Below are 23,354 nucleotides of genomic sequence, written 5' to 3'. Positions count from 1 at the left end.
GATCAAAAACAGGGAAGTTTTTACTTGAACTAAATTGGCATCCCTATCCTGCTCTTTGCACACTTTCTTTTTTAACTGTGTCCATCTCCAGCAGCAGCACCTCTCTCCCCTGTAAAACAGAGATGATGAATCTATCCTAGCATAGTCCCGTGGATGAAATTGGTATGAACAGATTAAAAAGTCTCTAACACAGACTTCTATGTTGTTTTTGCCTTCCTCTCCACGTCAGTCCTATGACTGAATTATGAGGGTATCCACCTTCTGGATTGGCATTTTCAGAAGCAGCTGGTTAACAGCAAACATCTAGATTAGTGGTTCTTCACCACAGCCAACTTTGTCTTCCATCAGTTATTTGCCAAGAATTTGGAGGCACTTTTAATTGGCACAGGTGGGAAAACATCGTTAGATGAAAAGCCAGAGATTTTGTAGAGAGCATCCTGAAATACACAAGGCAGCCACACTTCGAGTCACAGAGGTACCCAGCCCCAAGAGTCAACAGTGCTACGTATCGTGATGTCTTTTCGAGATTTTACACGTTAAAGAATAGATTTTGTTTCTCCCTCTGAGCCTTGCTTCTTGTGAACAGTTTCCAAGTATCGATCAGGATCCCATCATTCAGATGTCTGCCATAGTTTGGGTGTGACTTATACAGCTCCCTTTGAAGTCTAGAATGAGTGTTTTCCTTTCCTTAGGTAAGCTTCCTGGAGGAAGCAACAAGACTGTATTCTGCTGACTGAAGTGATTCCTTGCTAGCACAACAGGGTGAAAGGAGGTAGACTATCATTCCATTTTTCAGGTAAAAAAAAAAAAAACACAAAAAACTAAAGCCTGGAGAGAAGTGTTGGACCAATGGCTATGTAGCTAATACCTGAGTAATCTAGCATGGGATTAGCCCTGTCCTCCAGGCCTCTTTTTATTAGGGTTTTATAGTAGATCTCGTGGTCTTCATAGTCACTAATGCCAGGTTTTGTCACTCAGTTGTTCATTACTACTGATTTGATGGCCTTGAATAAACTCCGTGAAAGCCAGAACACTTTCTATTTCTCCTATTGTGCATATATGAAATTAGACCAACAGTCACTTACTAATCCTAATCCTGATAAAATTTTGAAATACAGAAAGGTGCCACAGACTTCACAGATAAGTTAGTTGATGAAGCTTTGCCTTGAAAGTGTGAGGAATTGAGTTCAATACTAAGAACCCATGTTTAAATAATAATAAATAGTGGACATTTTACTAGTAATCCCAGCACTGGGAATGCAGAGACAAGCAAATCCCTGGTACTTTCTTAGTGTCTAGTCTTGTCTAGTTGATGAGTTCCAGGACAATACGAGAACATGTCTCCGAAATTTTGAAAAAGGATGAACATCATCTGTGGAAGGACTGAGGCTGCCCTCTAACATTGACATGCATATATACATTTGAATAACCCCTGCACACACGTGTACATCTGCACACATACAGATATACACAAACAAAAGTATAAAGTAAAATGAATCTCTCCATTTTAAAAATAAGGTCAAAGTTAACTTATAACCAGGATTTAAATGTGACTTTGGCCATCAGTACTATTTCAAGTTAATTCATGTGTTGAACCCAGAATGCCCCTGTTCTTTTCAATAGACAAAAGCTCTATGTGTTTGTCCATTGTAGCTATGACTATGAGTAGAATGTTGAGGAGGGGAAATACTTGTCAATAGGCATCTCACATGCTTCTTGATGATTAATTTTAAAACATGCAAAGTATGCAAGGCATTGTTTACCTGGTGACACTCGATCAACAAAGATTGCCACGTGCAGATGAATGTTGACAAATAAAAGCAAATGTACCTCAAGGTATGGTTTACCCATCAAAAGCAGAAAGGCCTTGAAGGCAGTTTATTGTACCATGAATCTTCAGCTATAATCTCCACTAGGTTGGTATGAGACTTCCTTGCTTTAAAAATACACACACACACACACACACACACACACACACACACTACTTTGACTGCTGAGAAGTTATTACTGAGTCTTCTCAGAGACTAAAACAACCCCCTCAAAAAATGTTTTAAGTGATTTTTAAAAATAATTTTTGGGGATGATTTGGTAACTGCAATTAGCAAAATAAAAATATTCAACTTTTCAAGAGGCTAAAAATAACAAGGCCATGTTTTTACTCAGTTTGAAAGGTACTATGGGAATTAATATTATTCCAATTCCCTCCTATTAACATCATCAGCACCTGAATATATTCAGCCAAAAAAGTACACTGTCTGAAACAGGCTTTCTACCTAAGACTAGTTAAAAAAAATCAATATGCAGTTCCCATCAGTCCAGTAAATTACTTACAGTAATCACAGCGCAAATTTCTACTAACCCTTCTCTTCCTCAACCCAAAGGAGTGAATGAAATCAGGTGCCAATCAGTCTGAGTCTTACCAAGTGAAGGACCAGGCTGGGTAGTGGGCTATGCTCTCAGGTAGAAGTGAGAGGAGATGTATTGGTCTTGCCTTCTTGCCAAGAAATGTGGTAATGGGTTGGCTGGCCTTTGAGTCCTTGCTTGTGCAGGTACCAGGATATTTGTTGTCACATTTAAGAAATCAGGGAGCTGGGCAGAGGTGGTGCACGCCTTTAATCCCAGCACTCGGGAGCCAGAGCCAGGTGGATCTCTGTGTGTTCGAAGCCAGCCTGGTCTACAGAGTGAGTTCCAGGAAAGGCACCAAAACTACACAGAGAAACCCTATCTCGAAAAAAAAAAAATCAGGGATATCAGGCTGTGGGGTTAGGAAGACAAATTTGCAGTGTATCATTAGGCAATACAAAATCGTAAAGGCCCTTAACTACTCTTGGACACAGTGAACTGTTCATTTAGAATGGTCTGAACAGAGTACAGTGGCAAAGGCCAGACCCTATTCCTACAGTCTGTTGAAAGCTTTAGAGACAACGCCACCAGAATTCCTTTCCACCGAGAAATGAGTGGCATAATGAGGAAAGGGAAGACATTGAAAGTGTCCACTTGTGAGACAAAGATGACCCATATACATGATTTGTTTGGGTATATACATGATAGTGTGAAAAACAGGTAAATTTTAAACTGGTAGACTTCATAAAACTTGTGAGTTTCCGGTTATTTGTAACTTAAAACAAAAGCAGTAGCTACAGTTGGCCCATAGTCTGTCCTTTTACAGGACAAAAAAATGGATTAAAATTGTCTATTTCAGGAGAAAAATCAAACCGTGCAGCCCAACTAATTTCAATGGTCCCTTGGAGCAGTTCTCCTCACACAATTACATTATCCTGACAATCGAAGCATTTGAATTTGTGACCTCTGGAGTAATTGGATAAGGAGGACAGGACCCTCTGGGCACGTGAAGCAGACAGAAGTATATGGTCAAATTTAAGGTGTATTTGAAATGCATTCTGAGGAAAAACAATTAAAAGGCCAGCATTTTCCAATGACTAACTTGGATAAAACATCAGAGCCCTATCATTTTTATTCACCTATTCAAGATGTCATTTCTTCAAATGGGAATGGGAAATCCATGGTGTCTTAGCTGACAGTGACACATAAAATAGAACCTGCCACTCACCATTCAACCAGCTCAGCTCCCTCCCCTCGTCATATATTGACTTTTGTAACTGAGAAACTCAGCGTGTCTGACCTCAGGCCAGGCGGCGTTCGGAAAAATCAAATAACATTGTCTTCCTCTCTCCTCTACCCGCTTCCTCTTCGTCTCCTATTTCTCGGCTTTGCTCACTGTTGACTTTAATTCCCTAGCCAGTTCTCTGCCTACAACAACAAAGACAACCCCTAACGGCAGACCTAGTGTTATATTATACCTTGGGAGAGGTCCTAAGAAGGAAAGAGAACTTTTCCTCAGCAACCATAACAATTCCAGTACGGAACTTATATTTGCTCTGTCTGAGTCACATCCACACAACAGTAATTTAGCAAACATTTATTTCGTGCCAGAATGGAGACACACTCAGGTTAGGGACTTGGAAACATCAACGAAGCCCCATATTCTCTGAACTTGCACTGTGGCAAGGTGTAGGAAGGAAACTGGAAATAAAAATCAACATAATGAGCAAAAAAGTGATTTTTTTTTTGAGAGCTGAAACATACTACAGGAGAATTCTTTTTTTAATTGTCAAAAGATTCCCCAAAGGAGAAAGAGCAGTGCCCAAAATATGAAAGTGAAGTTCTCTTATAGTGACGGACAGGAAAACCATAGAGACAAGGACGACGGAGGTGCTAATGATCTTGATGGGGCTTATGACTGAACAAACGTCATTTCTTCCACTCCATGTGTTCTCTTTTACTGTAGAGGGGGGAGGGGGAAGAGCAAGACCAGGAGTTGTATGAAAGGCATGGAAGACCCACATGTGCCAGCCTGCCTGCCTGCTTACCTCCCTCCCTCCTTCCTTCTGCAATCTTCATGCTCTGAGAAGCTTCAATGGTGAGCTTCTTGGAGTTCCTAAACATACCTTTCTGTCTCCCAGAACTTGTTTCCTATGTCTTGTATTCCCTTCTCCCTCTTATTCACCTCAATACTTCTGTCCTTTGCTCAAAGTCCCCTGAAATACCACAAGGTGCCACGTGCATGGGATCACACACACACACACACACACCACACACACACACACACACACACACAAACAAAACACAGTGCTTTGTCACTGATATGAAACATCTTTTTCGCTGTCTTCCTAGTTCTTTGTAGAGGAGCAAGTTCAATCCATGATGTGCTTGTAGTCTGTGATAAATGACTAGATGAATCTGTTGAACAGCAACTGTCACAGCCACCCTCCCCCATCCTCTGTCATTCTCTGCTACATGGTGGTGTTGTGTTCATGGTCCCCTTTTTCCTTAAGCCATCAGAGATAGTGACCATTCCCAGACCCTCCAACTCACTGACCTGAGTCCCCGAGCAGAAATGGGCTTGGTGAGTGTATTAGTTACCTTTCTGTTTTTATGACGAAAGCAACTTATAAAAGAAAAGTTTGTTTGGGGCTTGTCATTCCAGATAGAAGAGTCCATCCTCACCATCATGTCAGGGAAGAGTGGCAGAAGGCAGGAATAAAGGCAGGAACAACTGAGAATCTCACATCCCTCACCCCAAGCTAGAAGCAGAGATAGCAAACTGGAAATGGTGCTTGGATGAGAAACCTCAAAGCCTACCTCTAATGATGTATTTCTTCCAGCAAGGCCACACCTCCTAAAACCCAAATGGTGCCACCAGCTGGGAACCAAGTAACCAGAGCCAGAGCCTGACCAGGATGGGGGAGTGGGAAGGAGTGGAGGGACATTCTCATTCAATCCACCAAAAGGAGGATGTGAGGTTCGTGAGAAGAACTCCCCAGCAGTCAGTTAGCTGAGCAGCATGGCCTCTCCCAAATCTGCAGCTTCTTAATAAGACATAGAGCTTTTCGGTGTTTTATAGCTCTTAATCAGCCGTGGATAAACATGGTACTTTCACAGAATCATTTAAAATGAGATAATCTATGTAAAGCTCTTAGGACGGTGTTTAACACATAGTAAATGTTTGCTATTGTTATCGCTGTCACAGGAGAAGGAACAGGAGTCCTGTGAGTGTGAAGAGGTAGCAGCCAGCAAAACATCTGTGACACCAAATTTGCATCATGCCAGTGGTTCCAGGTTAAAGAGGATGTGCACATGTTTCATTCCATTCTGTTGTTACAGTCTATGAAATAGTGTCGTTTTCACCCACATTTTGAAAATGAGGACACTCAGATCATGCCTTACTGAATATTAATCCATATCTATTAGCTCATAACCTCATGCTTTTTTATTTTAAAAAACATTTTTACTCATTTTACATACTAATCACAGAATCCCCCCCTCTCATCCCTCCTTCTGCTCCTCTCACTCCCACCTAACCCCCCCCAACCCACCTCTCGTCCCCTAACCCTTTACAAAAGGGTAAGTTCTCCCATGGGGGGACAGCAAAGCCTGGTACATTCAGTTGAGGCAGTACCTAGCGCCCCCCCCCGCCCCCCGCCTCAAGGATGAGCAAGGTTTCTGACCATAGGTAATGGGATCCAGAAAGCCAGCTCATGCACCAGGGATAGATTCTGATCACACTGCCAGGGGCCCCTCAAACAAAACAAGCCACACAACTGTCTCCCATATGTAGAGGGTCTAGTCTGGTCCCATGCAGGTTCCACAGCTGTCTGTCTAAAGTTCGTGAGTTCCTATGAGCTTGGTTCAGTTGTCTCTATAGATTTCCCCATCATGATCTTGACACCCCCACCTTGCTCATACAATCCCTCCTCTCTCTCTTCCACTGGACTCCCAGAGCTCAGCTGGTGCTTGGTTGTGAATCTTTACATCTGCTTCCATCAGTTACTGGATGAAGGCTCTATGATGACAGTTAGGGTATTCACCAACCAGATTACAAGGGTAAACCAGCTCAGGCACCCCCTCCACTATTGCTAGCAGTCTAATCTGGAGTCATCCTGTGGATTCCTGGGAATTTCCCTAGCACCAGGTTTCCCCCTAACCCCGTAATATCTCCCTCTATCAAGATCTCTCATTCATTGCTCTCCCACTCCATCCCTCCCCCAGCTCGATCATCCCATTCCCTCATATTCTCATTTCCCATCCCATCCCATCCCCCCCTCACCCCCAGTTTACTCATGGAGAGCTCATCTGTTTCCCCTTCCCAAGGTGATCTATACATTCCTCTTAGGGTCCTCATTGTTACCTAGCTTCTCTGGTTTACATCTAGTATTTACTTATGAGTGAGTACATACCATGTTTGTCTTTCTGAGTCTGATAACGCCATGCTTTTATTATTTTCTACTTTGTCCTCATTCTTGGGTCTAAATTTTGAAGTAATGTGACAACTAGGTTAACTAAAGAATGCTGACAATATGTTTACCACACTGGTACTGGCTCTGGATGGGGCTGAAGTTAAGACCCAGGGACAACTGGTTAGTGCATAGCATAGGCCTTTCCTGAGAATGGGTTTGAACTAACTCAATTTGAACTAACTCAATACATACTGACCACTTACTGAAGACTAGCCCGGGAATCATGTCAAGGAGAAAAGACCTTGGAATTCAGTACATCTCCCAGGAAAAGTGGCACTGAGAAATCTCAATAGGAACAAAGCGGAGGCTACACCTACAGCCTACCCTAACATTTCCATTTATGTCTTCAGAATATAACCATTATCTTGAAAAGCCTATGATGGTGTCTATGAAGTGGAAGGACACCCAGAACCAGACTGGACTTGAAGGTCAGAGACATATCTAGATCCAAGTCTTTGCCTGAAGCCTCTTTCACTGAGCCTCACTTCTTCATGTGGACATGGAGTCCTGTGCCACACACAAGAGGCTCCAGAGTTACTTTCAGTTTTGGTGGACTGAATAAAGACCTGCAAAGACAGTGGTGCCTAATGCTTGGCGCTTGTCCTTATCCTCTAAGCAAAGGAGCTTTTGCAGACGTGACTAAGGAGCTCCACATGAGCCAATTGTCCTGGGTCATTCAGGTGGTATTACTGCTAACCACAAGTCATCATAGGAGGAGTAGAGAGTACATGTGTTTACATATGTGTGTGTATACATATATATATATATGTGTGTGTGTGTGTGTGTGTGTGTGTGTGTGTGTGTGTGTGTGTGTGTGTGTGTGTGAGATCAGAAAGTGATATGAAATGAAGGTAAAATTTATGGTGATATGGCCACAACCAAAAGAACACTGGCAGAGCTAAATGAAGTATTTAAAACCAGATTTTGCCCTGTCAGCTTCTGGAGGGCATGTGGTTTTAGCCCAGTGAAACTGGTGTTGAGATTCTGGTTTCCATATCTCTGTGGAATATATTTCAGTTGTGTTAAGTGCCCGTCCTCACGGTAATTTGGTATAGCAACAGAGAAAACTATTAACTTGTTCCTCTACTCCACATGCTCTTTCTGCCCCACTGCTCACCTGAGCTGCTGGTGGTTTGTGGTGTCTGTCTAACCCCCGGGAAGGTCAGGTACTCAGCCTCAAGTTCTCTGTTCTTTCTGATGGCAGGTGTTCATGTGCTCATCACCAACCAATGCAGCTCCCAGCTCCTGCCATGGCCAGGCTCTCACGTTTGTTTTATTTGACTGTTGCCAGTCAAGTCCCTTACATCAGACACGACAGTAATTTAAAGACCTGGAAATGGGAAGTCATCAATATGTGGGTAAAGAAAATAATCTCAACATTACTTAAGCAGTGCTAAAAAAATATGTATTTAATATGTATCTGTAAGTACTATGATGTGCCAGCATAGGGAATCTGACAGGGAAATTTTGTACAGTATTGCAATTCTCCATAGAAACAGAAGTAGTGTGTGTGTGTGTGTGTGTGTGTGTGTGTGTGTGTGTGTGTGTGTGTGTAGAGAGAGAGAGAGAGAGAGAGAGAGAAGACACAGGTTGATAGACAGATAAAATAAATTGGTTCATGGAGTTATAGAAATTGCCAAACTTAAAATCTGTAAACCTGATGTCCTCATTTGAGCCCAGAGGCAAGAGCTGCTATATGTTATAGGAAGCAATCTGCCTTGTCTATTCTATCGCTTTAATTATCAGTCTCTGAGCCTTAGGTTTAGGGGTTGTGTTGTAGATGTAAGAATTCTGAGCACCTCACAGTCAGTGTTTCTCTGCATTTTGACCAGTTGTAGCTTTCTGTAATGGTCCCCACCTGCTGCAAAAGGACGTTTCTTTGATGCTCTACACTTACCTGTGGGAATAAGGGTAAGTTTTTAAGAATGCAGTTAAACACTGGTTTGAGAAAGTGGCAGTAATAGGTTTTTCTCTAGGATCAATGACCTAGGGCTCAGGGAAATCATAGGAGAGGGGTGGAAAAATGTAAGAGCCAGAGGGCCAGAGCATCTGCTACAAGACCGTTATCTCTATATGACGAAAAAGATGCCCATGAACTCTCAGAAGTGTAGCTGCTTAAACAAACCCTGAATTCCAATTGACCTCCCAGTTCTGATTGGTGAAATCTCCCAAGGCCCTACCCCTTGATGAAGGGGTACAGGCAACTGAGGATTGCTGAGAGAGGGAGGATCAATCTTCCCCAGGGATGAGTCTCCTGACTGATTATCCAATACCAAGTGGTAAGTCCTAAAACATGTACATATGAGCTACACTAAATGGACACAGCAAGCTGTATTATGTATTTATTTGTATGTGTGTGTATGTGTGTGTGTGTGTGTGTATGTGGTGTGTGTGTATATCAATAATAATTTTTAACAGGCTATGAATTTGAGAGGGAATGGGTAGGTGGGAGTGGTACACAGAAGGAGCTGGAGGGAAGAGGAGGAGGAGTTTAAACACAGCACACATACATGAAATTTAAAAATAAGTAATTATTGATATCTTCTGGAAACACTCAGGATAATAAGTAACTAAGTATCTGGATATCTCATGACCCAGTCAAGTTGGCTTATGAAGTTAACCACCATGCCTATGTTTATGGAATTGGTGTGCTCGAGGGACATATACAATAATGCCTTTATGGACAGACTGAAGCTTCAGATGTACCAACACTTGAATTTTTCAAGGTTGCTACCAGAACACCACACCCAAGTTTCTGCTGTGTGAATATCTTCACGGAGTCTTCCCTGGCCATTGTCAAGGGGTCCTGTGAATATTTTTAACAGAGGTTGGGTCACAGCAATAACCTCTTAGTTCTGTGACTCCTACTATGATCTACCAATGCTACCTGCTAGCTCAGTGCTTTGGGGGTTTGAGGAGGTCACTGAAGGAATGAAGGAATGAGAATAAGGGATGTTTTAATCACCTACTTTTTTAGTTCTACCTATTTCATTACTTCTGAAGATCCCAGATGTTTGCTGGAGATAGACTAGCAGGAACAGACCAGATTTCCTTCCTCTATCACATCCTTTCTTAGAGCAGTGATTCAGTTTCCTGCTCATAAAAGGGGCCACCAGCCATTGTGGATAAGCTTGGAAACCTGAATGGGAACTGAGGACCTCCTTTCCTCCACGCTACTTCTAGGAATTGTAAAGTCATAAAAATAGAGCCGGGAGCCTTACTGCTCCTGCCCCTTGACTGGGCTTTGTGGCACCATCACTTCCTGTTTTGACTTTTTTCCATGTCCCAACCTCCAATCTATTCTCCTCATAAGAACCAGTGAAGATCTAGTGAAGGCCTGGCGTAATGCCCAAGTTGCCTTTGCTCAGAACTCTTCACCTTTCACATCCAGTCCTCTGCCAGCCTGTCAGGCCCTCTTGAACTCTGTCCTGGCCTCTTCTCAGATGCCGCTTCCCAGCTTTGTCCTATCTTCTCTACCCTGCTGTAGTGACATTCCCCATTCCTCTGACTTCCTTGACACTTCTCTTCCCTGTCTCTCTCCCACATTCTAGTGTCTCCTCCCCAGACAGACCCAGGACTCAAGGTTACTGTTCCTTAACTACCTTCTGTTCTCTACTTTTCATTATGGCCCCCACATAAAAATTGGAAAAGGAAAGAGCTCTCTGTTTGAGTTATTTTTTTTGAAAAAAAATATTAGTTTTATTCGTTCTTTGAGAATAACTCCATGCCATTGTACTTTATTCATAAACATGTATTTTGATCATATACATCCTCCCTCCCTTAGCTCCTCTAGACCCATTCCCATGTACTTGCCAATCCAACTTCATGTCCTTAAATAAATTGAATTAAATCTGTGTTGCCCAATCTGTGTTGGGTGTAGGTAGGATCATCCCCTCCAGCATGGTTGACCTACCAGGTTTGGGACAGACCCTTAAAGAAAACTGACTCCCTTTTCCCCAGAAGCCATCAATTGCCAGTATCTTCTCAGCTAGGGGTGAGACTTTGCCCACCTCCCTCCTCCATGTTGGGATTTTTTCAGGCTTGAATTTGCCTATTGCCTATTTGAGTTCTTACAATGATGTCAATTCCATTCATGAGGATAACTGCTGCTGTAACAAACTTAGAGGTTTAAAATTATCCGTGTTTATATTCTTACATTTGTGAAATTCAGAAGTTCAAAAATGGGTGTCATGGGGCTCAAAGTGAGATGTTAGTGGAAAGACTTTTGGAGTATGTGGGAGAGAAGCAAGTTTGGAATCTTAGCCTCTGTAATCTGTAGGGACTCTATAGCTCCTGGCCACTCTAACTCCTGTTTGCATTTCCACACCATTTCTCTCTCTCTCTCTCTCTCTCTCTCTCTCTCTCTCTCTCTCTCTCTCTCTCTCTCTCATTCTCTGTTCCTTTGTAGTGAGACTTGATGGGCTGCCTGGGTGATATATGATATTCTCCCATCTTGGGGTCCTTATACTCATTCACCTTTACAAAGCCTCTTTGGCCATGCAAGGTAACAAATTAGATTTGAACATCCTCCAGTGCTGCTACTTTACCTTGTTGCAGAAGGCAATGGCAAGGGAGTGTGTCTGCTTTTGTCGTCTTGTTCCTTTTTCATGGTTACCATGGTCATCTGGTGGAACCAAGCCTGAGCTCTATCTATGGGACTTCTTTCATCAGAATGCTACAGAAGCTGTAGATCACTGTCAACACACACACACACACACACACACACACACACACACACACACACACACACACTTTCCTCCCATATTCCATGGTCATGCCATCAATATTCCCATTCAATATTCCTGCCTACCCTACCCTACCCACCTCACTTCTGGGCAGAGGATTGGAGAGAATCATTGCACATCACAATATATAGCTGGCTTTTTTTTTTCTAAGTGGGAAGGGCCATGACATTGTTCCTGGCTAATAAATGGCTGTAGGTCAAGCAGTCCATTGGTGAATGACATACATAAGCACTCTTCTCTACTTTTGCTTTGATTATTAATGTTACCAAGTTCAAGGAAGGCAGACTTGCAGTCAGCATGCAGAATAAAGCCAGATACAGTTCTCTACCATAATTTCCTGTACTTGGGAGTGTAAGGCAAGAGGATTTTAAGGCTGCTCATTCATCAGCTACATTCATGGACTTTCTTGTTTCTTTGATGGAAATGCCCATTAACTTCACCTTCTAGTTGTTTGGTTTCTTTTCTAAGGTGATAGAACATTTCATTTCTTTCTTCCAAAAGAAGCTGAGTCACAGTTTGTTAAGAAGCAACTCTAATACAGATTTAAACATGGATATTAGGGAAGGGAGAGTGGTGTTTAGGAAAAGAACATGCACACACCCAAGACATGGGTGTGGACTTCCCAACAGTTTCCAACGTCTATATAAAATTGTACTCACAGACTTGTCATTGATCACAGGCAGCTGCTTCTGTCTCTTCTTCATGATAGAAATGATAACAGATCCATCCGCAGGTGTGACAGCTGAGGCTGTGGAAAAAGAGTAAATGATGCTGTGGGCATTTAGCAGGATCGCTCTCTTAGAGTAAGTGATGGGAGTAAAGTATGCTTATTTCAAGGTAAATGCACAGTAGGGCATAATTTGGGGACTTCATAGAAATCAAGGTAGAAGAAAAACATACAGATATCTGGAGTTGGAAAAAATGGAGCTGGAAGAGAGGCATGCTGAGTTGCCAAGACCTAGATATGTGGCATCATAAGCACCAGAGCTCCTGGTTTTGCCCTCCTGAATGGCTCCCTTCCCTTGTCTCCTCTTAAACTCCTCTTTGTGGGTCTTTTATCCTCAGCAAATGTTGGGGGTGAGCAGAGCTTCCCACAGCTGCAGCCAAAGAGCTGGATGTCTTCAGATCAAAAGCAGCCCTTAAACGTGTGTTTCACAAAAACAGAATTGCTGCTGGAGTTCCCATAAGCATAGTGAGAGCATCTAGTTCTGCAGCTGGGGTGTCAAAAAGGGGCACACTGGCCAGCCTGAGAACCCATCACCCAGTGAAGAGCACTGTTTCCATGGAAACCAGTAACTGATGACCCAAATATGCAAGTTAAAGTTCGCTGCTTTACCTACCTCATTGGGTCTACTGAGGGTTGCCTCTATTAGATAAAATTCCAGTGCTCTCTTTTGCACAGGTGCGTTTTCTCTGTGCACATCATCAGTCCTATCAGCATAGACCATGGGGGTCCCTCTGTTCTACATCATCTGCACTTAGTTATAAACTTTTTTTTTTTGGTCGGGGCTAGCCACAACCAAGATGCAAGTCATTCCCCCAGGGTATTGCTCACTTGCCTCTCTCTCCATTTCTTCAACCCCTGCAGGTCGAGCCCTGCTGAGACTCACAGACAAGAAGCTGGAACGCATGGGGATCGCCCAGGAGAACCAGCGACAGCACATCCTGCAGCAGGTGCTCCAACTGAAGGTGCGGGAAGAAGTCAGAAACCTGCAGTTACTCACACAAGGTAGCCTGCTGCTTCCTGGTGGGTGGTTGCCCGGGAACATGGGAAGCCAGAAAATGTGATCTTTTGTGACAGAGGGGAGCCAGGAAAATTTGTTATTGTTTCCTTACAGGATGTTCTTCATTAAAAGAAAAGAAGTAGGTAGCTCTAAAGACAACTTCGCTCTAAAACTTTTCGTTTTCATTGCTCACCAGAGAGAAAGTTGCATAAATAAGTAATAGGTCCACAAGTGGAATTACAGGCACCAACTTCAAGGTTATCGCACAGGGCTGCATAGATTGCTTACTGTACCACTCCAGAGAGTACCAGTTCCCATTGATCAGGGTCCAACTGCTCCCTCCAGAGTTTTGTGGTGTTCAGGCTGCACGACTGAATAGCCCAGTCCTGGCTGCCCTCATCTGAACAATAATTTCTGAGGAGGTGTTAGAATTTGAGTAATTCTAAAGTTAATATGGCCCATGCATGCTAGAGATGAAGTTTTGATATATTTTGTTTTACTTTCCTTTCCTTGGCCAATAGAAGGGAAATGTTTTAAATGTACCTTTATTTAACTGAATTAATGCATGCATAGACTTTAGAGATTTTGAAAACTCTATTAACCTATTGAGAATAGAATGATTTAAAATATAAACTAGAGAATTTAAATTTGAACTGTTAAGGCTGTGTAACTCAATAGTGTCACGAAGAACTTCAATATATTGAGAGCACGTAAGATCCCTATAACTTTGAAGTGTCAAGAAAATCTAAAATTTGAAGAAAACTCTAAGTTCCACTATATGTAACCTATGCATTTACATACTATTTGAAAGATATAAGCTTCCATCGACTGTACTTTTTCTTCTTTTGTTGCCCATCATGCATCATTTTAAATGAAAGGATGATAAAGTAAGTGTTTTTGAGAGCATTGGATAGTTTTCAATATTCAGGATATAGTAATTATATGCATACTGGAGAAATCTGGGTCATCCAAGTTTTATATTATTGCATTTAGATTAGCCCAGGAATAGTCCATTTGTCTAGAGCAGTGGTTCTCAACCTGTGGGTCATGAACCCTTCAGGGTGGCATATCAGATATCCTGCATATCGGATATTTACATTATGGTTAATAACAATAGCAGAATTATAGTTATGAAGTAGCCCTGAAATCATTTTGTGGTTGGGGACCACCACAACATGAGGAACTCTATTAAAGGGTTGAAGCATTAGGAAGGTTGAGAATCACTAGTCTAGAGGAAATAATGCAGTGCCTGAACAATGTGTGCTGCAGAAGGACAAATATAGACAGAGAGTGACGCAAAAATGGTGTCGGCTCTTTAATATGCTTGTTCGAAGTTTGTCCCTAGAGACTCCTGGTGGTGAGTCATAGGAATGGGTGGACTGAGTAATTTGAATGTGACATGTTGATACACCTTTAAGTTTCTTTTAAGAAGTAAATAGAGATAATAAGACTTGTGACAAGAAATGTCATCACAGCACTATTTCTAAAATGGAAAAAAGGAAGCAAATAATTCTACTTAAACTTTATGTAATCCAGGCATCAAAATTCCCTTTTAAAGAATACGTAATGTCAGAAAAAGATTTGAGGAATGGGGGTTAGGGCATATGGAAAATTTGATTCATAGCATGGCTCAATTTTTCAAAATATAGAATTCATATTTTAACATATGTATAATATGTAAAAGGAGTATAGATGATTATGCCATATTTTCATGATGGTTTGCTCTGGGAAATACACTTGTGGATTATCTCACTTGTATTCATTATACTTGTCCATGTTTTCTGAATCCACTATAAAGTTGTACTGTTTAATCAGAGGATATTAACTAGTAGCTTCTACAGCATTCTTCTTTCTAGGTTCTATTTGGTGTCTGGACCTTTTAGGAGCTTTCTTTTCCTCCTGTGTTGATAACGAGGAAGAGACTTATCCTCATGGAGCATGCCTTTGACACCATCCTCTACTCCTTTCCCCCTGCCTAACTGCCTCACAAATCATCTTCAGTATTCATTGCCCAGAAGTCTTCTTCAGATACTATTTAAGCCTACTAAGCTAAATGCCTGTCGGTGTTCTGGGAAAGTCCTAAGCTCAATCTTTCTGATTTCATTGTTGGCATCCCCCACTCCACCCTCATTGAAAAGCTGTACATTCTGTATTCTTTCATCCCACTCCTTTTGGAAGAAACTAATGTTCTCTTTAGCTTAGGGGTATTTTTCTCTGAATTTTTATAGCCTCTCTTAGTGCTTGTCCTTCACGTTAGTGTTCAAAATCCCTTTATGTCAGGCATCCTTTAAAAAAAATCTACAGTGTTATTGAAGTGATAATTTCCTTTTTTTAGAAATGGGAACAAAATTGACAAGATGTTTTGAACATTGATATTTGAAGATATAAAGAGATCTGGTGAAGCTTTAAATTATTGGGGGTCTAGGTTTGCTCTAATAAGAATCAATGTTCTATCTACTCAAGGGAGCTGGATGGTTTAACATGCATATCATATGATAGTTCACTACAGAGGTGATTCAATATTAAATATTTGATTCTTCAGACTCAAAAATACTAAGCTATAGCAACAATATGCCAAATAAGTACAAGTGTTCTGTGATGTTTTTTCTGTCTTTTTGAAAGTCTCGGAGCCTGTGTCTTCAGGAGAGTGGGTTATACTTTCAGTTTATGGAAAAGGGATACAGTGCTGGGACACATAAAATTACTACTCTGGTGCAAAGCATGGTTTTTTTGGTGTTGATGGCATAATCCATTCAAGCTGCTAGAGTAAATACCACGAACTATTTAGGTTGTTATATTGTAGTTACTATTCTTATTTCTGTGACTAAATGTCTGGTAAAAGCAACTTATGGGGGGATGGGTTTATTTTAGCTCACAGCTTGAGGGTGTACTTGTTACACCTGGTAGGATATACATAGAAGGGAGAGCATGGCAGCAGGAGGATGGGGCAACTGGCCACATTATTCCTACATTTAGAAAGCAGAGAGAGATGAATGCCAGTGCTCAGTTCCCTTTCTCCTTATTCACTCCTGAACCCCAGCCCACACAATGGTACCATCCACATTTAGAGTAGGTCTTCCAACCTCTGTGACATACCCAGAAATTTGTATCCTGCATGATCCTAGATTCTGTCAACTTCATAATCAATATTAACCATGACAACAAAAAGCAATAGAAATTAATTCTCATCATTCTGAATACTGGGAAATCTGGGGTCAAACTATTAGAGGATTCATGGACCAGTCAAAGCAGCTTCATGGGCCATTCTAACTGAGCCCTTCCACTGTGTTTCATATGTCAGAAGCAAGACATAATCACTCTGAGGTCCCTACCAAAGCTACTTATCCCATTCATGAAAATCTTACCCTCAAGGCCTAATCCTCTATCAGAGGACCCATCTCCTTAAACCATACCTTAAGGATTACAACTTCAATGAATGAGAGTGTTTGGAGGACAAAATATCTAATCTATTACATTGGCATTTAACTCTGTGTTATTTTTAAACAAAACTAACCATTTTTAAAGGGGGTTACTGCCTTTGATGTAATCCATGTGTGTCTGTGTGTGTGCGTGCATGTGTGCACGTACACAATTGGAGACAAAAGGTTGACATAGGATGTTTTCTATCACTCTCCACCTACCTTAGTTTATGCATTGACAATGGAGCACACCCACTTCTCTAGATTGGGTGGTCAGGGAGCTACGAAGATCTGCCTGTCTCCACATACCAATTCTAACGCACACACACACACACAAACACACACACACATACACACACACACACACACACACACAGTGCTGGAGTGACAGATGTGCATCACCACACCTGGCTTTTTGTGTGGATCCTGAGAACCTACCTGGTTTTGAGTCCTTGTGCAGCAAGTACTTACCCTGTGAGCCATTTTCTCAGCTCCCAAATTACTCCATTTTTGAGGAAAGGATTTTATCGTTTCAATGATTGGATTTTTTTTGGATGTTTCTATTTTGTTTTTAGAGTCCCTTCTAAATATATATATATATATGTTTTTGGAAGAACATAGGTGACTCCCTTTAGAGAAGCAGCTAAGTAAATCATGGCACACATAGTTATTAGAGGTCTCTGAACCTGTAGATGAAGAATGAAGAAGGACCCTTGGGAAGCCATGAAAAATAAAAAAGCAAGATGCAGAACCATATGCATACTGTACATTTGCCAAAAAGGGAGAAATATTCTCTCTGTGTACATTCTTTGTTTATATAGGAAACACTGAATAATGTAGATGAAACTAATGTAAGTTACACCCAGGAGGCAGAGAAGGTAGTCACAGAGAGGATGCATGCTTCAGGTGTCATTTTGCATTTGAAATATAAGTGTCTGAACTATTTTAAAGAACATATTTTTAAAAATAAACAAGAAGGAGAAAGAATAAAAATAACTTTTGATGTGCCTGGATTTTAAATCCTGACTTGAACACCTAATACTGTTACTTCAGGGAAATTATTTAAGCACTCTGTGCTCCCATTTCCTAACTTCTGAAATAGAGATGAGTAACTCTGCTCAACCAATAAGAATATGGTAGGAATTAACAGAGCTAAATATGCTTAGCCATTAGCCTTGTCACATAATTCAACCAAGTGTGCATTTACAACATGCCTCATCATTTTAATACCTTTTCTGAAATAATTTTGTCTAACACACAGTTTACTTACATTCACGTACGTGTACACTTTTGCACAGGAAAAACCAAGATTTTGCCCCACCTATCTTGACCTACTCCTTCTGGATGCTGACAAAAAGACAAAAAAAAAAAAATAAGACGTTTTCTAAAAAATTGCATAATGTGTACATAGTAAATGTCAGTTTTTATTCACTGTTCAGAAACCATGACAGACACTCTTAAAACAGCTCATCCTCTGAAGCCAGGGCCATCTCCTCTGAAGTTCTGGCTGCCCCTCTTGCCATTGACAATGGCCCCATAGCTCTCTAACATTTGCAAGCAACACAATCAATGTTTGCCCTTGCTTTCATGCTAAACTTTTGATGCCTTTGAGAGATTGTCTCTACTGAAAGAACGCCTTTGTTCTTCTGTGTTCCATCCATGAGCAGCCAGGATGTCAATGTGGTGACCACATTTGGTTAACTGTTCCTGCTATAAACTCAGCTGGGTCAGAACACTCCCCGTTATGTTTTGGGATGTGCAGAATGAGGCTGGAAAGTCATCCTGACACTATACTTCCGCTCGATTCATGGGAGATGGGAGTGGGGGTGTGCTTTGTACAACACACAACAGTGGTACGAAGTCTTCTACAATCCTCAGATTTATCCACATTTGGTAAAATGATGGTCATTCTTGGTATCTTAATAGTAGACATTGTTTCTAGAAAGCAAAACTCCCCAACAGATACTGAATGCTATTCTTGATAAAGCTAATGAATTTTAAATGTTTACTATATGCAGATCATGCATAAATTATCACATCAGTTCTTCATATTTCTTTACCTTGGCCCTTATTGTTTGCTCATCTCAATATATCTATAAGAGACAGTGACAACAGGGAATCTGACCCACCCAAAAGTAAACAAACCTTGGTAAAAAGCATAGCTAAGGCATAAGTCCAAAGCAAGCTTTTTGCTTTCTTTGCATGCTTCACTGCCCTCTTTTGGGACTGGCATTTTCTTTTCTTATGCAGGATTACACAAGGCCATTTTCATGCAAATATATAGTATAATTCCTTTCTCCAATTTGCTTCTATTTTTATGACATATATACACATATATATGATGTTACATATCTGTAATGTCTAGTCCCCACAAATGACAGAAATAATTGCTTGATGATTACCTGAAGTTGCATCCATTTTCTTGCAAATGACATAACTTCATTCTTCTGTTTTTATTCATTTTTACTTTTTGAAATTATAATTACATCCTTTCTCCCCTTCCTTTCCTCTCCCCCTCAACCTCTCCCTTTCTTCTTTATGTGTAAATTACTCCACTGTGCACATAACCCATGGTTTCTTTATCCATTTTTCTGTTGTTAAACATTTAGGTTGGTTTTATAACTTGGCTTTTGTTGCCCTCCGAATACATGCTATGCCGTGCGCACAGGTCATCAGACAACTTGTAGGAGTCAGTTCTTTCCTTCTATGTGGGGTCTGATGATTGAACTCAGGTTATTAGGCTTGGTGTCTTTACCAACTGAGTCATTTCATCACCTTCAGTTTTGAACAATTTTTAGATTTATTTTTTAATTTTTTTTATTTATGTATATTTGATCAGTATGAGTGAATGCCATGTGAGTGCAGTACCCTCAGAGGCCAGAAGAGGGCTTTGAGTCTCTTGGATCTAGAATAGTAAACACTTGTGAGCAACCTAAAGTGGATAATGGGAACCAAACTCTACATCCTCTGGAGGAGTTCCAAGAACTCATAGCCACCAAGCCACCTCCCCAGCCCTTGAATAAATTTATTTTTCTTCCAAGTAATTGTTTTGCTTTTTCAGATTGTATTGTTTCCTTAGCATTGAATTCTACCTATTCTTTTTTTAAAAAAAGTTATTTCTTTTATTTTTGAGATTGTAATGTGATTACATCATTTTCCCCTTCCCCCTTCAAACCCTCCCATATAGATTCCTAAATACAACCTGTATAATGTTACTTGTATGTATGTTTTCAGGGATGGCCATTTGCTATTGGATAACCAAGTGGTGTGCTCTTCCCTGGAAAAGACTATTTCTCGGCTCTCAACATTCCTTACTTGCCTATAGTTCTTTGTGTGGGTTAAGCCTTCATGTGTTTTCCCCAGTTCACATTGGCATATCTACTGTTGTTGACCTTGTTCAGCTCATATTTAGGCAGTGAGGTTGATGAGACTTTGTAAGTGTAGCTTTTGACATCACTAGAAGACAAAAAGATCACAGCAAACTCTCCGATCCTCTGGCTCATTGGAGATTTTATTTGCATTTCTTTTATGGCTTTGATGTTGAACATTTTTCCATATGTGTATTGACCACTCATACTTTATCTTTGTGTACTCTCTGGTCATCTCATTGGCTCAGGTATTGATTAGGTTATTTAATTTCTTGTTCTTTAGGCTTTTGAGTTCTTTGTGTATTCTAGATATTAACCCTCTGTCAGAGGATAATTAGGAAAGCTTTTCTCTCATTCTGTAGGCTGTCTTGTTTCCTTTGTTGTGCAAAGGCTTTTGAATTTCATGAAGTACCATTTACCAACCGTTGACACAAGTTCCTGAGCAACTGGATCCTACTCAGAAAGTGTTTGTCCGTGCTGTATCTTACAGGATTTTTTTCCACCACCAGTTTTAGTTTGGCTCTTACATTAAGGCTTTTGACCCATTAGGAATTGATTTTTGTATGGTAATGTAAGACCCCAAACTAAAACTCCAAACCCATTGGAGTGGTCAGAGTAAAAAATACAAGTAAAGTTAAGAAAATGGACAAATCAGAACCATATTCAATGATGGAGAGAATGCAGAATTGGGTAGCCATTATAGAAAATGTTATGGAGGTTTATCAGCTAAGGAAAAATGGAATTTTCATGTGATCCAGCAATATCACTTTTGGATATGGCCAAATAAAATCAGAGCAGAAACTTCAACTAATATAGGTATAAATGTGATCATTGCATCACACTGACCAAACGATGGAAACATACCAAATATCTACCTTGAGATGAATGAATAAAGAAAATAGAAAATACAAGGCATCTTTAAAATGGAATATCATTCAAAAGTAGTTAAGAAGAAGGAAATCCAAATACAAGCTGAGCAGATGGACATTAAGGAGGCTAGTTACAGATCACAGAAAAAGAGGAGCTACCAAGAACTACTGTTGAATTAGTATTTATGGGTACAGGTTTGCAATATGGAAATGTTACATACATCTATTGCACGACAATTTCAATATACTTACCAATACCGAACCTTACTCTTAGCAATAACTAAGATGGAATTTTTAATGTTATGTGCTTTTTTTTTTACTATAAAACAATGTCTAAGCCATAGTCTGTTGACTTGTGTTTAAAAAGTCAATAGCATAAGCTTTTGGTATCATCAACATTATTGATACTATTCCTGAGTTTTCCCTTTTGAGTTATAAGTGTTTACCTCAATCCCAGCAGTACTACAATAAGGTCCCACTTCTTTGGTGTCTGTTTTCAATGACTTACTTAGCTACAGAAGTAGAAATTGTGTAAAAATGGATCAGCAACCAGTTTGGGTAAAATAAGGCAATATAAAGCAATGTCTTGTGGCATTTAGGGTAGATGATAGTAGTAGATATAGTCATCTTCAATATCTGTATAATTACTGCTTGCAAAATAGAAAAAAGTAATAGAAAAGAGAGAATGGTAGGAAGAAGGAGAGAGAGAGAGAGAGAGAGAGAGAGAGAGAGAGAGAGAGAGAGAGAGAGAGAAGAGCATGATATTTTTTAAATCAGGGCCTACCTGTGTGGGCTCATTAAACATTAGTGTTTCCCAGAGGGCTGTTTCTATTTTGTTCAAATATATATGTCAAAATTTAGTTGAGAATTGTATGACCAGATGGACTGCTCCAGTGTTCCATCCTTTGGAAAGACAAAAATTGGAAACATTGCGTTCAGATCCAAGAAGACTTTTCAGAACTCTGTGTACAGTTTGCATATTTTAGTCCAGTCACCTCCACAGTGATGCATCAACAACTAAATGAGGCCATCTGGTCTCCCAACCTTGCTTTAAAGGAGAAAGTTTGTAGAACAGAGCAATGGGCTCTTAAGCAATTATCTGATCTCATTTTATGTATCTGACCATGGAAACTCAAAGGAATAGAGAAATCTCCATGGTGATGCAACTAGTCCATGTCATGTCTGAAAAAGATACCTGTTTTCCCAATTCTCACCCAAGTATTTTTTCTCATTGTTATTAATGTATAATTTACATACAGTACAATTCATCATTTTTAGTGCGGGGTTGGGAAAGTATTGCCAGATACTTGCAGTTGGCTAACTACTTGAATCATTCACATCAAGTTTCCTGATAAATTTTGAGTTTCATTTGGTTGCATGAATACATAAAGTTAAATTTTCTGATTTATATCATAAATATGTATTCACCTCATAAGCAACTCAAGGTCAATATTCTAAAATTAATGAAAAAAATAGATTGAACTCTGCCTATAACATATATCTAAAAATATTTTCAGAAAAATCAACTATATCATTCATTGGTGTTTGTTTTGAAGTTTCAATGATGGAACCTAGAGAAATATGCATGTTAGCCACATATTCTCCTATGGAGCTCTTTCCCCATCCATCTTTTTTTTACTTTTTATTTTGAGACAGAACTGGGGAGATGGCAGTTAAATTTAGCTGTGACACTGGTATTGTAAATCTGATGTCACATGTCAGTTTTCATACTTGTGTTCTCTGCCTTCTCATAAGGTAAAATTGAGCTTCACATCCTTGGAAGTCTCCTATCCTTGTATATCTGATAATGACCTTCTAAGTTCTCCTAGTCTGGACTTAATAGTTCCTTCTCAGGCTAGTAGTATATGCAACTTCTTGAATTTTATGCCTCCTGAAAATGGATCTTAGTTTTCTCACTTAACACACTCTCTGAAAATTTCATGCACGACATATTTTATTCATTCCCAACCACCATTTCCCCAGTCCAATCTTAACCCCATTGTTTCTGCTCCCAGATGATAGTTAATGTTGGCTGACTATGTGATTAGACTGAGAAGCACCTACAAGATTAATAAGTGCACCTCTGGGTATGACTTTGTGGGTTTCAAGAGATACTACATCATGAGAGCTCTGTCCTAAATGACCGATCAGTGAATTGACTGATCCCCATTTGAATAGACTATTGGAGGTGGTATAACTGTGGAACATGAGGACAGATTGAAGGAGATGTGTCCCTAGGCATCATGTCTTTTGGAGTTGTAATTTGCCATGGTTCCTTATTACTTCTCTGTTATGCTTCCTGGCTAGCGTGAGATGAGTTGCTCTCCTTTGCATGGTGGACTGAGCCTTCTGAAATACTGAAAATAAAACTTTTTCTTTAAATTGTTCTCTTGAGTATTTGAGTAACAGAT

The 23,354-nt window shown here is 40.3% G+C and overlaps 1 protein-coding gene across 2 annotated transcripts in view; it reads left to right on the top strand.

Moving 5' to 3' along the window:
* The window catches only part of Samd12 (sterile alpha motif domain containing 12), a 233,538-nt gene extending 217,954 nt beyond the window's left edge, over positions 1–15,584 (top strand). For both annotated transcript variants that reach the window (XM_037197789.1, XM_037197790.1), the window contains exon 4: positions 13,152–15,584. In XM_037197789.1, the coding sequence (XP_037053684.1) occupies positions 13,152–13,351 (200 nt within the window). In that variant the 3' untranslated portion in view covers positions 13,352–15,584. The remainder of the gene's footprint in view (positions 1–13,151) is intronic.
* Positions 15,585–23,354: the final 7,770 nt, after the last annotated feature.

Source organism: Peromyscus leucopus, chromosome 20, assembly GCF_004664715.2.
Source record: "Peromyscus leucopus breed LL Stock chromosome 20, UCI_PerLeu_2.1, whole genome shotgun sequence".
Classification (NCBI taxonomy): Eukaryota; Metazoa; Chordata; class Mammalia; order Rodentia; family Cricetidae; genus Peromyscus; species Peromyscus leucopus.
Note: the sequence above shows the minus strand (reverse complement) of the source record. Positions and strands in the feature narration are given on the sequence as shown.